This window comes from Suncus etruscus, chromosome 4 (genome assembly GCF_024139225.1).
Source record: "Suncus etruscus isolate mSunEtr1 chromosome 4, mSunEtr1.pri.cur, whole genome shotgun sequence".
Taxonomy (NCBI): Eukaryota; Metazoa; Chordata; class Mammalia; order Eulipotyphla; family Soricidae; genus Suncus; species Suncus etruscus.
Window position 1 is genome coordinate 44,944,585 of NC_064851.1, and position 12,257 is coordinate 44,956,841.

The 12,257-nt window shown below is 40.3% G+C and overlaps 1 protein-coding gene across 1 annotated transcript in view; it reads left to right on the plus strand.

Annotated features, from left to right (window-relative positions):
- Positions 1 to 271: 271 nt before the first annotated feature.
- Positions 272 to 12,257, plus strand: part of EPHX4 (epoxide hydrolase 4) — a 53,073-nt gene continuing 41,087 nt past the window's right edge. The window contains exons 1-2 of the mRNA XM_049772263.1: positions 272 to 545; positions 3,019 to 3,104. Coding sequence (XP_049628220.1) covers positions 315 to 545; positions 3,019 to 3,104 — 317 coding nt within the window. The 5' untranslated portion in view covers positions 272 to 314. The remainder of the gene's footprint in view (positions 546 to 3,018; positions 3,105 to 12,257) is intronic.

The following is a 12,257-nucleotide window of genomic DNA, read 5'->3' on the forward strand; positions in this document are numbered from 1 at the left end:
GCAAACCTAACAGTTGCACCGGTGAAGGGGTGCACAACAGGGTCGGCCGCACACACCCTGCACCCCCAGATCTCACGGCGAGCGTGAGCAAGGTGCAAGGGATTCGGAGAAAGAAGCATCTGCGCGCGGTAGACCTCGCAGAGCGGAGCGTGGGGGGCCGGGCCGCCCGTGGTCCCCGGGAGCGGGGCGAGCCGGGCTTGTGAGCGGAGCGGCGCCCGGGGGAGGCCGGCGCGGGGCGGGCCTTGACGCACCGCGGCGCTCGTGGCTCGGCTCCTCCGCGGGTGGGGCGGCCGGGTCCCCGCGCGCCCGGCCCGATGGCGAGCTGGCGGGACTGCCTGCCCCGCCTGGTGGTCGCCATCCGCTCCCTGCTCTTCTGGTGCCTGGTGTACAGCTACTGCGGGCTCTGCGCCTCCGTCTACCTGCTCAAACTTTTGTGGAGCCTGGGCAGGGGACCCGCGCAGACCTTCCGGCGCGCCGCCCGCGAGCAGCCCCCCGCCTGCTTGAACGACCCCTCGCTGGGGACCCACTGCTACGTGCGGATCAAGGTGAAGGCGGACGGCCGCTCACCCGGCCTGTGCCGGGAGGGAGCGAGCGTGGCCGGCTGGCATCCTGGCTGGGAGGGCACCGGGCATCCCGCCCGCCCCGCGTCCCCTACTTTAGCCGGGGCTCGAAGGGCGCGCGGTTGGGGGTGCAGGTACCCAGAGGATGCCCATGGGTTGGGGGCGATTGCGGTGGTAGAGGGGTCGGGGCTGCGCGTGTCCGGGTGCCTGTCATCCTCCTCGGTGACTCTTCCATCCTCCTCGTCTCCCCCACACCCCGAGCCCCCATTGACCTTAATAACCCCCGTCATCTCGTGGAGGCTGGCTCCCTTCACCTTTTTGCCCTTTAGACGTCAGCTAGCGGCAGGGAACGGTTCCCGGTGGCGCCCCGCTGTCTCAGGAGACTCCTCTCACGCCACATTTAAAAAAAAAAAAAGGCTGGAGAGTAAACAGAGCAAGTCGCTCGCCGGGAATCTGTTCGTTCGGATCTGCAGATTTGGGAGCATCAGTAGGTCGCGCAAGCAACGTGCAACAGTCAGGAAAAGGAGTGTTTGTGGGAGAAGGAGGGATACTTGAGAAATAGGAGGGCCCCCTAGAGAAAGGGCTAAAAAGTAACTGGTAACCTTGCACATAGACTCTGATTGTCCATGTTAGTCCTCAAGGGCTTCTCCTAGCCCACAGAGAGTCCTACTTATGAGGATTTCTGTGGGGAAGAGGGTGGACTTTATGGTGCCTCCACCCACCCACCCTGCAGTCTGACTCAAGGGCCTTTCAGATTTATTCTCACACAGGAGACATTTATATCCTTGTGTCTGGGGTTCTTATAAGGAGCTACATTGGCCAGTCCTGGAGTTGGAAGGACCAAGGACACTTCTTTCTTATGCTCATTCAGCCTGCTGTTGGCATTGCAATTAAAGGAGTTGATATTTGCAAAAAAAAAAAAAAAAAGTAATAATTAAATTGATACATGGCAAGGAGTAAGTGCAAGGAATTATTTTAAACTGATTCCAATCAATGCACAGCCCTTCATCTTCAAAGACTAAGCACCAATAAAAGATATTGAATTTCTAGGAAGGTGATTTATATTTGAGGGCATAGTTAGAACTGGTATCTTCATCCAACCTGATGAATTATTCATTTGGAATTTGGTGAGTTTCCTGGAATTCTATACCATGCTCACCAAGAGAGTTTGTGCAGAAACTAGGAATGATTTGTAATCGTGGTGCTTAAAGATATTTTTATTAAAAAAATTAAGAGTGAGAGAGAGAGAGAGAGAGAGAGTGAGAGAGAGAGAGAGAGAGAGAGAGAGAGAGAGAGAGAGAGAGAGAGAGAGAGAGAAAAGAAACCAGAAAATGGGATGAACTTTGAGAGGTAGAGCAAGATGGGATTCTGCTCCCAGCCCTGATCCCAACCACCATGAAGAATCATGTTAATATCTTTAGCCCTTGTTTTCTTTTGTGTTTGTTTGCTTGTTTGTTTGTTTGTTTGTTTTGGGGAGGTCACACCGGGCAGCGCTTAGGGGTTACTCCTGGCTCTATGCTCAGAAATCGCTCCTGGCAGGCTCGGGTGACCATATGGGATGCCGGGATTCGAACCACCGTCCTTCTGCATGCAAGGCAAACGCCTTACCTCCATGCTATCTCTCTGGCCCCTAGTCCTTGTTTTCTAAATCTGCAAAGGTGATGCAACTGAACTCGGTAACCTTTAAGATTGTTTTTACATTTGAATTTAATTTGCTTAAGTTACTGGGTATAAACCCCCATTTATTGCTTTTGATTCTCAGGATCCCCCCTACCATATGTTTTGTTATTGTTATTTGCATTTTCTTCTTTTTTCAGTTTGCTTTGTTTCCAATGTATTTCTGTCCTATTCTCATTGTCTTTATTTTCCTAGGTCTGTCTTCTCTTCCACATAGAGTCTCAAAACTTGAACACTGAGAGCATTTTTCTGTTAGAAATACATGGGCATGAAGGGAGGAACAAGCAGTGGAGGAACTGCACACAACTCCCAACTTAAAATAATAATGTGGGAAGAAGATACCTAAAAATAAGGAATGGAGGTGTGAATTACATAACTGATGGCACAGCTCTTGACAAGCAAGCTGAGAAAAGTACTTGACATAGAAGGAAGCATGGCAGGAATATAAATTTCAATCAGAATTATTTACATGTCCTGCAGAATTGGTATGAGATGAAATGTGACACCTCGATAAGATGAAGTCATAAACTGTGACACTGTGTCAAAAATTCATACTATGGACTTTATAAGTCCTAGTAGGGATGGTTCTAGAAAGAGAATGTAAACACAAATCTGTCAGATTATACTGGTGCTAAATCTGAGGGAGTAATTAAAATAATATTTTATTTTCTCATATTAGAAATCATTAGAATTTTTAATAAAATAGTAATAATAAATGTACTATTTTGGCAAGCAATACAAAACATTCCTAAAATGCTATGCCCTCTCCTTTCTACTATAGGATTCTGGGTTAAGATTTCACTATGTTGCTGCTGGGGAAAGAGGCAAACCACTTATGCTGCTGCTTCATGGATTTCCAGAATTCTGGTAAATTGACCAATTATTTTATTTTCATTAAAGCCTGATTTAGCAGAATATCATTTTCTCATAATGATTTTAATAGCCCCTACTCAGTTATTATTTCTATATGTTTTCAAATCATAGTAATCATTTAATTGTTTTTCTAAAGAAACCTAAATGCTACCATATTAGTTCTTTTTGAGAATTAAAAGAAGTATCTTTTTAATGTTTTGAATATCTAAAATATTCAGTAACAACACAGTTTTTATGGTGTTTGCGATGGACAAATGAGAAAATTTGATGAGGCAAGGAGGCTTGTAAGAAATTAAAGGTTTAGAGTGACTGTTTCTTGGGAAATTTTTATGATTTGAGATGAGGGAAAGGCAGAGAAAGAAGAAACTGAAAGTGAATTGTTTGGTATACATAGAACAACAGGCATATATGAATTCAGGGCAAATGAAAGACCTAAGTATTTGCATTAGAAAGAAAATCCATAGCCCAGAACAAACACTTAATAGTTACGTAGGAAAAAAAAAAACTTTGGTTGTCATTTAAATGCCACAGAACTAAATAAGTACAGATGAAAACAATACATGATTAAACATTTCAAAGGTGAACATCTTTAAAGGAGGTGGTATATATCAAAGTGTTGAAAAGGAAAACATATGTTTGATAGCACTGGGCTTTGAGCTTGAGATGATTCATGAACCGAATAATCAAAAAAATGCTTGGGTGAAAAAAGTTTCTGAGTTGACTCTAAGAGAGAATATGTTGTATCTTTTCAAAGGTCTGACATAATGTCCTATCCTTGCATTTTTCCATTATTATCACTCCTAACTCAAATATTATACCCTGACATTTTCTTCACCTTCTTTAACCTCCTTTAGGTCATCTAAAATCTTGATTTTAATCTATTTGTTTTGAAATAAGTTATAACCTTAGTATTCTTTAATTGCTCTTTTGTGAATGAAAGGGTTGTTGAGTAAATAATTTCTCTGATTCCATGAGTAGTCTTTTTTTTTTCCTAGTCACCATTTACTTTGAGGTGTAGAAACTTGTTTGTTTAATGCAGTTCCATTTGTTTATCTTTGCTTTCACTTGCTTGATCAGTCATGTTTCAACCTTAAAGATGCCTTTAGCTTTAATATCATAGAGAACACTCTGTGTACTGTATAGTTTCAGGTCTGAAATAAAGATCTTTAATTAATTCTGATATGACTTTTGTACACAGCATTAAACAGAAAGTGTTTAATGCTAAGTGCTTTACATGCACTTTTTGCATGTAACCGACTAGGTTTCCCAAACAATTTGTTGAACAGACTTTCCTTGCTTCACTTTATATTCCTTGTCCCTTTATCAAAGATTAATTGCTCATATACCTGAGAGTCAGACTCAGGATATTCAAGTCTATTTTATTGATCTGACGGTCTGTCTTTTATTCCAGTACCATGCTGTTTTAGTAACTGCTGCTTTATAGTACAGCTTGAAGTTGGAGAAAGTGATACCTTCCATCTTCTTTTATTCAAGGATTACTTTAGCTATTTATAGGAATTTATTGTTCCAGATGGATTTTAACTCAAAGGAGTTTTTTTTTTTCTATTTGTTTGGAAAAAAATTTCATTGGGTATCCTTAGAGAAATTGTATTACTGTAAAATACTTTGGAAATATTACCGTTTTAATGATGCTAGTCCTCCCAATCTATGAGCAGACTATGTGTGTTTATATTTCCTATGCCTTTTATTTCTTGAAGCAATGATTTTTTAGCTTTCTCTGTATAGGTCTTTCACTTCTTTAGTTAAGTTGACTCCAAGTTACTTGGTTTTCTGAGGCACAATTGTGAGTGAAAAAAAATTTTTATTCACTTGGGTTTTTTTTTGTTGTTTTTTTTTGTTGTTGTTGTTGTTTTGTTTTTGGTTTTTGGCAGTGCTCAGGGGTCATTTCTGGCTCTACACTCAGAAATCATTCCTGGCAGGCTGGGGAGACCATATGGGATGCCAGGATTCGAACCACCGTCCTTCTGCATGCAAGGCAATGCCTTATGTCTATGCTATCTCTCCACCCCCTCCTTTTTTTAAATATGTCCTATTATTTGTATATAGAAAAGTGAGTTTTTTTAAATCTCTCTTCTCTTTAATAAATTTTTGCATATTAATTTATATTAATAATTATATTAATTTATAGTCTTTGCTATACAACTCTATTGTTTCTAGCAGCTTTTTTGTCTTTAAGATTTTTTGAATATGGTATTGTGTCATCTGCAAATAGTGAGAGCTTGACTTCTTTCTTTCCTATTTGGATGCCCTTTATTTTTTTTTCTTTGCTTAATTGCTATGACAAGTACTTCCAGTACTATGTTGAATAGAAGTGGCAAGAGGAGACAACCTTGTCTAATACCAAGAGGAAAGGCTTTTGTTGTTCTTCATTGAATATAATGCTTGCATGTGCTTGTGGTAAATAACTGACTATATTGAGAAATGCGTTCCTATCTTGTAAAGAATTTTTTTTATCATGAATGGGTATTAGACCTTATAAATGCTTTCTCTGCATCTAGTGATATGATCATATGAGTTTTATTTTCTCTTTTATTAATGTGGTATATTGTAAAATATATTGTATATATATTGTAAATCCACGTGTTGTGATTTCATTCCATGCACCATGTTTCTAACCGTTTAGGCAGATGTATCTGAAGACCCAGACTAGTGGCGACGAAATAATACACCAAGCAGTCAGGAAAGGATGGTGGCCTTTTGCTTCGTGCTTTCTGCCTGACCCAAAAGCCAGAACTGCCCTTATTTTACTCAAATCAATTTCCAATACCAGAAGGGGGAAGGTCGAGTAATCCATGTGGGCTTTTAAATATCAAAATAAGAGGCTTAGTAAAAAGGAAGTTGGGTGAACACCTTTGGGTTTGAAAGTTTGGTACCATTTTACAGTATATTACACTGCTTGATTTGCATAAGTTAAACCATCCTTTCATCTCTGGGATGAATCCTATTTGGTCATGGTGTATGACCTTTTTGATGAATGGTTGAATTCTATATGATAGCATTTTGATAAGAATCTAAGCATCTGTGTTCAAAAAAGACATCAACCTGTAATTCTCTTTTTTTATGTGTTGTCTCTGTCTACTGTCTACCTTTAATATCAGGGTGATGTTAGCTTCATTGTAACTGTTTGTTAGTGTTTCTGTTTCTTCAATTTTCTGGAAGAACTGGCAGGACTGGAGTAATAGGACAGTGAAGTAATAGGACAGTAGTAGGACAGTGGGGAGGCATTTACCTTGCACACAGTTGACCCAGGTTCAATCCCCGGCATCCCAGGTGGTTCCTCTAGCCTGCCATGATTAATTTTTGAGTGCCACTGGTAATGGGTATGACCCAAAAACCAAAAGCAAAAAAAAAAAAAGAAAAGAAAAGAAGAGGATTGGCAGTAGGTCCTCTTTTAAGGTTCCAAAGAATTCACTGGAGAATCTTTTTTGCCTTTTTTTTTTTTTTTTGCTATTTGATAACTATTTCAATTTTCTTGATTGTGATAGGTCTGTTCAGGTATTCCACATCATCTTGGTTCAAGCTTGGAAGATTCTAGGAGTCCAAAAATTTATGTTTCTTCTAGGTTCTCTTGTTTTGTGGCATGAAGATTCTCAAAGTAATCTCTGATTACTCTTTGAATTTTTATAGTATCTGATTTAATATCCCCTTTATATTTATTATTATTTTTTATTAGGGTTCTCTCTATTTGTGAGTTTTGCTAATGGCATTTGATCTTGTTTATTTTTTTTAAAGAACCAATTTTTTATTGATCTGTTGGATTGTTTTTGGGTGTCCATTTCATTCATTTCTGCTCTAAGTTATAATTTTCTTCGCCTTCCTGCATTTGGCTCATTTTGTTGATCATTTTCCAATATCTTAAGCTGTGCCATCAAGTTATTTATGTAGGCTCATGCTTCCTTCCTGATGAATGCTTGCAAAGCTATGAGTTTTCCTTTAATATTACTTTTGCTATGTCTCATAAAATCTGATATTTCGTGTCTTTATTCTCATTTGCTTCCAGGATTTTTTTATTTCCTCTCTGATCCACAGATTGTTCAGGAGTAGGCTCTTTAATTTTTATGTATTAAAGTTATTTCTCCCTTTCTGTTTGTAATTCAATTCTATTTTTAATAAATCATGGTCTGGGAAGATCGTTGATACAATTTCTATTCTCTTAATTTTGTGGAGGTATGTTTTGTGGTTCAGCATATCTTTAGGCCTTCATATTAAACCACTGGATCCCAGGAGTTTCCCCAGGTCCTCTGGGTACCACTTGGAATATTCTCCCCTCATAAAGGTATGAAATTTGAAGGTTAAAAATCTCTTTATTTTATCATATTGTTTTATTCCTCTATACTGAGTACAAGGCAGGAGCCAGAGCTATAGAACAGGGGGTAGGAAACTAGAAACTTAATCAGCTGTATGAATATGAACATGGACAATACTAAATGGGATTCCAGCGATTGACCCTGGGTCAGCCACATGTAAGACAAATGCCCTACCCACTGTGCATTTTCTCCATTTCTTTTTTTTTTTTTTTTTCAGTTTGCTTTATTTCCAATGTATTTCTGTTGTATTCCCATTCTCTTTATCTTCCTGGGACTGCCTAGTGCTACTCAGGTCCCCTAGTACCAAAGATTATATGGGGTGTCATGATGTGCTCAGGACCTCAGGGCTAGTTGCAGTGATGGTTGGGTATTGAACTAGTGATGACCACATGCAAAGCTTTAACCCCTGTACTGCTGCTTTCAGTAGCAGTGTTTAAGTTTTTGGATTAATCAATAGTTAAGCAATAGTTAAGTTTTGGGGTTTTTTTTCTCACCAAAATTTGAGGTGCCAGGCAGGAAATCAGAGCCTCACATTTGCAAGACATTTGCACTAGGGGCTAGCTAGAGTGCTAGATAGCATGGTGGGTAGGATATTTGCCTTGCACACGGCTGGCCTGAGTTCGATCCCTGGCATCCCATATGGTCTCATGAGACAGTCAGGAGAAATTTCTGAGCACAGAGCCAGAAGTAAGCCCTGAGTGCTGATGGGTATGACCCTAAAACAGCAACAGCAACAAAAAGGCATTTGTTCTACTACAGTGGTTTTTTGTTTGTTTGTTTGTTTTTATGGGCCACAGTGGTAGTATGGTGGGTAGGGTGTTTGTCTTGCTATAGTTGACTTGGATTCGATTTTTAGCAATGCATATGGCCCCAAGAACACACCAGGAGTGATCCCTAAGCACAGAACAAAGAACAAGCCCTGAGTACTGCCAAGTGTGCCCCCAAAACAAACCTAAACTTTTTTAAAGTTATATTTATTGTGAAGAGCATACATAAATTGGGAGATATATGTAGACTACTGAACAAGTCCCTTCTGCTCACCAGTTCTACCATTTGTTACTTGAGACTTGCTATAATTTTTTTAAGCAGGGGAAAGCACACCCAACTTTGCTCAGAGGTTATTCCTGGAAGACATGAGAGACCATATGGAATTCAAGGATTAAACTCTGGTTGACTGTGTGCAAGGCAAACCTGCTGTACTATCCCTCTTATGCTTGCGATGATTTTAAATAACAAATCATAGATAGTTTAGTTACTCAAATATACCTAATTGAAGTCACGGAATATTGTTGGATTTTAAACTAAAATCTCCCAGGTTGGGCTGGAGCAATAGCACAGCAGGGAGGGCATTTGCCTTGTATGCAACTGACCTGGGTTCAATCTCAGGAAACCCATATGGTCCCCCAAGCCTGCCTGGAATGAATTCTGAGTGCTGATCCAGGAGTAACCCTTGAGTGCTACCAAGTGTGGCCCCTAAACAACTAAACTAAACTAAAATAAATAAAATAAAACCTCCTTGGTCGTTTAGCCCTAAAACAGCTATGGAAACTCCAAGTATATCATTCCCTAAACCAAGAACTTTTTATTGATACTTTCTGTCTTTCCTTTTACTCAAAATGTCATTATATTATCCATCATGAAGACAAGTCTGTTTTATGCAGGCCCTCCATTTCAGATAAACATTGACTTAAATTATAGTTTAGGGACAGTTGTTTGGATTTAACCTATTCTAGTATCTGTATTTTCTCTCTTTCCAAAAACCCCTTCCTTCTCCTGAATTTCTCTCCTCTTTAAATGTCAGAAAGCTTTATGTCTGGCATTTCAAGCCAGTTTCATTTTGTTATAAATATAAGTTTTATTAATTTATTAATACAGTTAGGCCTAAATATGAACATGTGAAATTATAAACCTATAAATAGATATAATAGGTTAGAAATATTTTACTTAAAAAAATAAAAAAAATTACTTAGTAAATAGTAAAAATTGACAATGTATAAAACTGCTTTTGGGGAAGTGAGGGAGTGTTGGACCATCGTAACAGAACTCAGTATTCTAGGTTCTGTGTTTAAGGGTCACTCCTAGCAGAGTTCGGGGATCATATGTGGTGCCAGGGATCAAACTAGAGTTCAGCACATCCAAGGAAAGTCATATTACTCTGTTCTATCTCTGTGATTTTAAAACTTCTTAAACAGAAGATTATACAAATTTTATGTACTCTATAACTTTATCATTACCTCAAATTAGTATTGAAAAATAATTACTTGGGAGGAGCAAAGTTGAACCATAAACAGTCATACTCAGGGTTTACTTCCGGTTCTTTACTCTAGTGTCATTCCTGGTTGTGTTGGAGCACTACATGTAGAGGTAGGGATTGATTGAGATTATACAAGTGCAAGGCAAGTGCCTCAGTCCCTGTACTATCTTTCTGGTGCAAAAAAAAAAAAAACAGTAAATTTTAATATATACTTTTAGTTGTTACACAAAAATATTAAAAAATAAAACTGAGTGTTCTTTTCTAAAACCTAAAGGAAACATCAAGCAAGATATATATTTATGGGGCCATGGAGATAGTACAGCACATAAGGTGCTTGTCTCGCATGCATCCAACCTGGGTTTGATCCCAGTACCATGTATAATTTTCCAAGCCCCACCACGGAAAGAATCTGGATGCAAAGCAAGAGTAATCCCTGAGGGGCCTGAGAGATAGCACAGCAATAGTGTGTTTACCTTCCACACAGTCGAACCAGGACAAATGTGGTTTGAATCCCGGCATCCCATATGGTCCTCTGAGCCTGCCAGGAGAGATTTCTGAGCACAGAGTAACCCCTGAGTACTGCTTGGAGTGACCCCAAAACAAAAACAAACTAACAAAAAAAAAAAGAGTGATCCCTAAACCCACATGGCTATGGACCAATAACCAAATAATAAAAATATGAATGCAGGGGCCAGAGCGTGGCGCTAGAGGTAAGGCATCTGCTAACCTAGGTTGGACCACAGTTCGATCCCCTGGCATCCCAAATGGTCCTCTAAGCCAGGGGTGATTTTTGTTAGTTTTTGTTTTCGTTTTTTTTTTTTGGGGGGGGCACACCTGGCAGTGCTCAGGGGTTACTCCTGGCTGTCTGCTCAGAAATAGCTCCTGGCAGGCACGGGGGGACCATATGGGACACCGGGATTCGAACCAACCACCTTAGGTCCTGGATCGGCTGCTTGCAAGGCAAACGCTGCTGTGCTATCTCTCCGGGCCCCCAGGGGTGATTTCTGAGTGCATACCCAGGAGTAGCCCCTGAGTGCCACTGGGTGTGGCCCCAAAACCAAAAATAAATAAATAAATAAAAATAAAAATATGAATGCAGATTATGAGATCTTGAGCAAAATTAGCTCCAAATAAGGATATTTGCCAAAGTAAGATCTTTTCCCCACTTTCTCTCCATCTCAATTTAAAAATATTTTGAGCTGATGCTGGCAGTTTCTTTGATTCATCTTTATCAGCAACTATATGAAGCACATTCGTTATTAAGCATTGAGGCAAGTGAGGGCTTACAGCTGAACATAGAGGCTGAAAACTACAGCCTTTGCTCCTTTTTGCAGAGGAAATTCCACATGTAAAAATAGTCATCCTTATATTAAGAGGAAATTGGTTGATTATTAAAAATGTGTTATCTGTTAATAATCAAAGTTACCAGAAAAGAATGTAGATGAGGATTACAGGGGTTTCTTGGTTTGATCCTAACATCATACCTATGTACTAACAGGAGTGATCTCTGATCTCAGAGCAAAAAGTAAGCCCTTAGCACAGATAAGTGTGACCCAAACCCTTTCTTCTTCACTGCCCCACCAAAAAAGCAAAGCTCAATTTATTGTTTGTCTTTATAATTAATAAAAGGAATAGTTAAATTTCTTCTTTTTTTTTTTTTTTTTTTTTTTTGGTTTTTGGGCCACACCCGGTAACACTCAGGGGTTACTCTTGGCTATGCGCTCATAAGTTGCTCCTGGCTTGGGGACCATATGGGTCGCCGGGGTCGAACCGCTGTCCGTCCAAGGCTAGCGCAGGCAAGGCAGGCACCTTACCTCTAGCGCCACCGCCCGGCCCCGAATAGTTGAATTTCTAAAAAAAAAATACTTTAAGTAATTTATAAAGCAATGAAATGGGCAGATAGTCTATTCACATAACCTCCTGCTGAATTGATTACTGGGTCCTACATTACTCAGTATTCACTCTCCACCCCAGGGAGTGATCTGGTGTTGAATTGCTGGGTCCCTCCCTACTCAGTATTTGTTCTCTACCCCAGGGTGTGGTCTGCTTCTTGCTAATAAAAAGCCCAGGTCTCTGGAAAGCAGTGCATTCATTCACTGATCTTCCTCCACAAAGCTGCCTTGGAGCAGAAGGCTTGTGTTAGAATTCCTGGATTGGGGCCCGGAGAGATACGGTGTTTGCCTTGCAAGCAGCTGATCCAGGACCAAAGGTGGTTGGTTCGAATCCCGGTGTCCCATATGGTCCCCCGTGCCTGCCAGGAGCTATTTCTGAGCAGACAGCCAGGAGTAACCCCTGAGTAACGCCAGGTGTGACCCAAAAAAACCAAAGGGAAAAGAAAAAGAATTCCTGGATTGAGTGTTAGAATTCCTGACCCTGTTCTTACCCTACTCTTTCCTGCATCGTCATTTGCTTCCAGACCCGCATCTCTCCTGTTTTTTTTTGTTTGTTTTGTTTTTGTTTTTTGGGAGGGGGGGTACACTCAGCAGTGCTCAGGGTTTATTCCTGACTCAGGGAACCATTTGGGATGCCTAAGGATCAAACCTGTGTCTGGCAAACACCCCACCA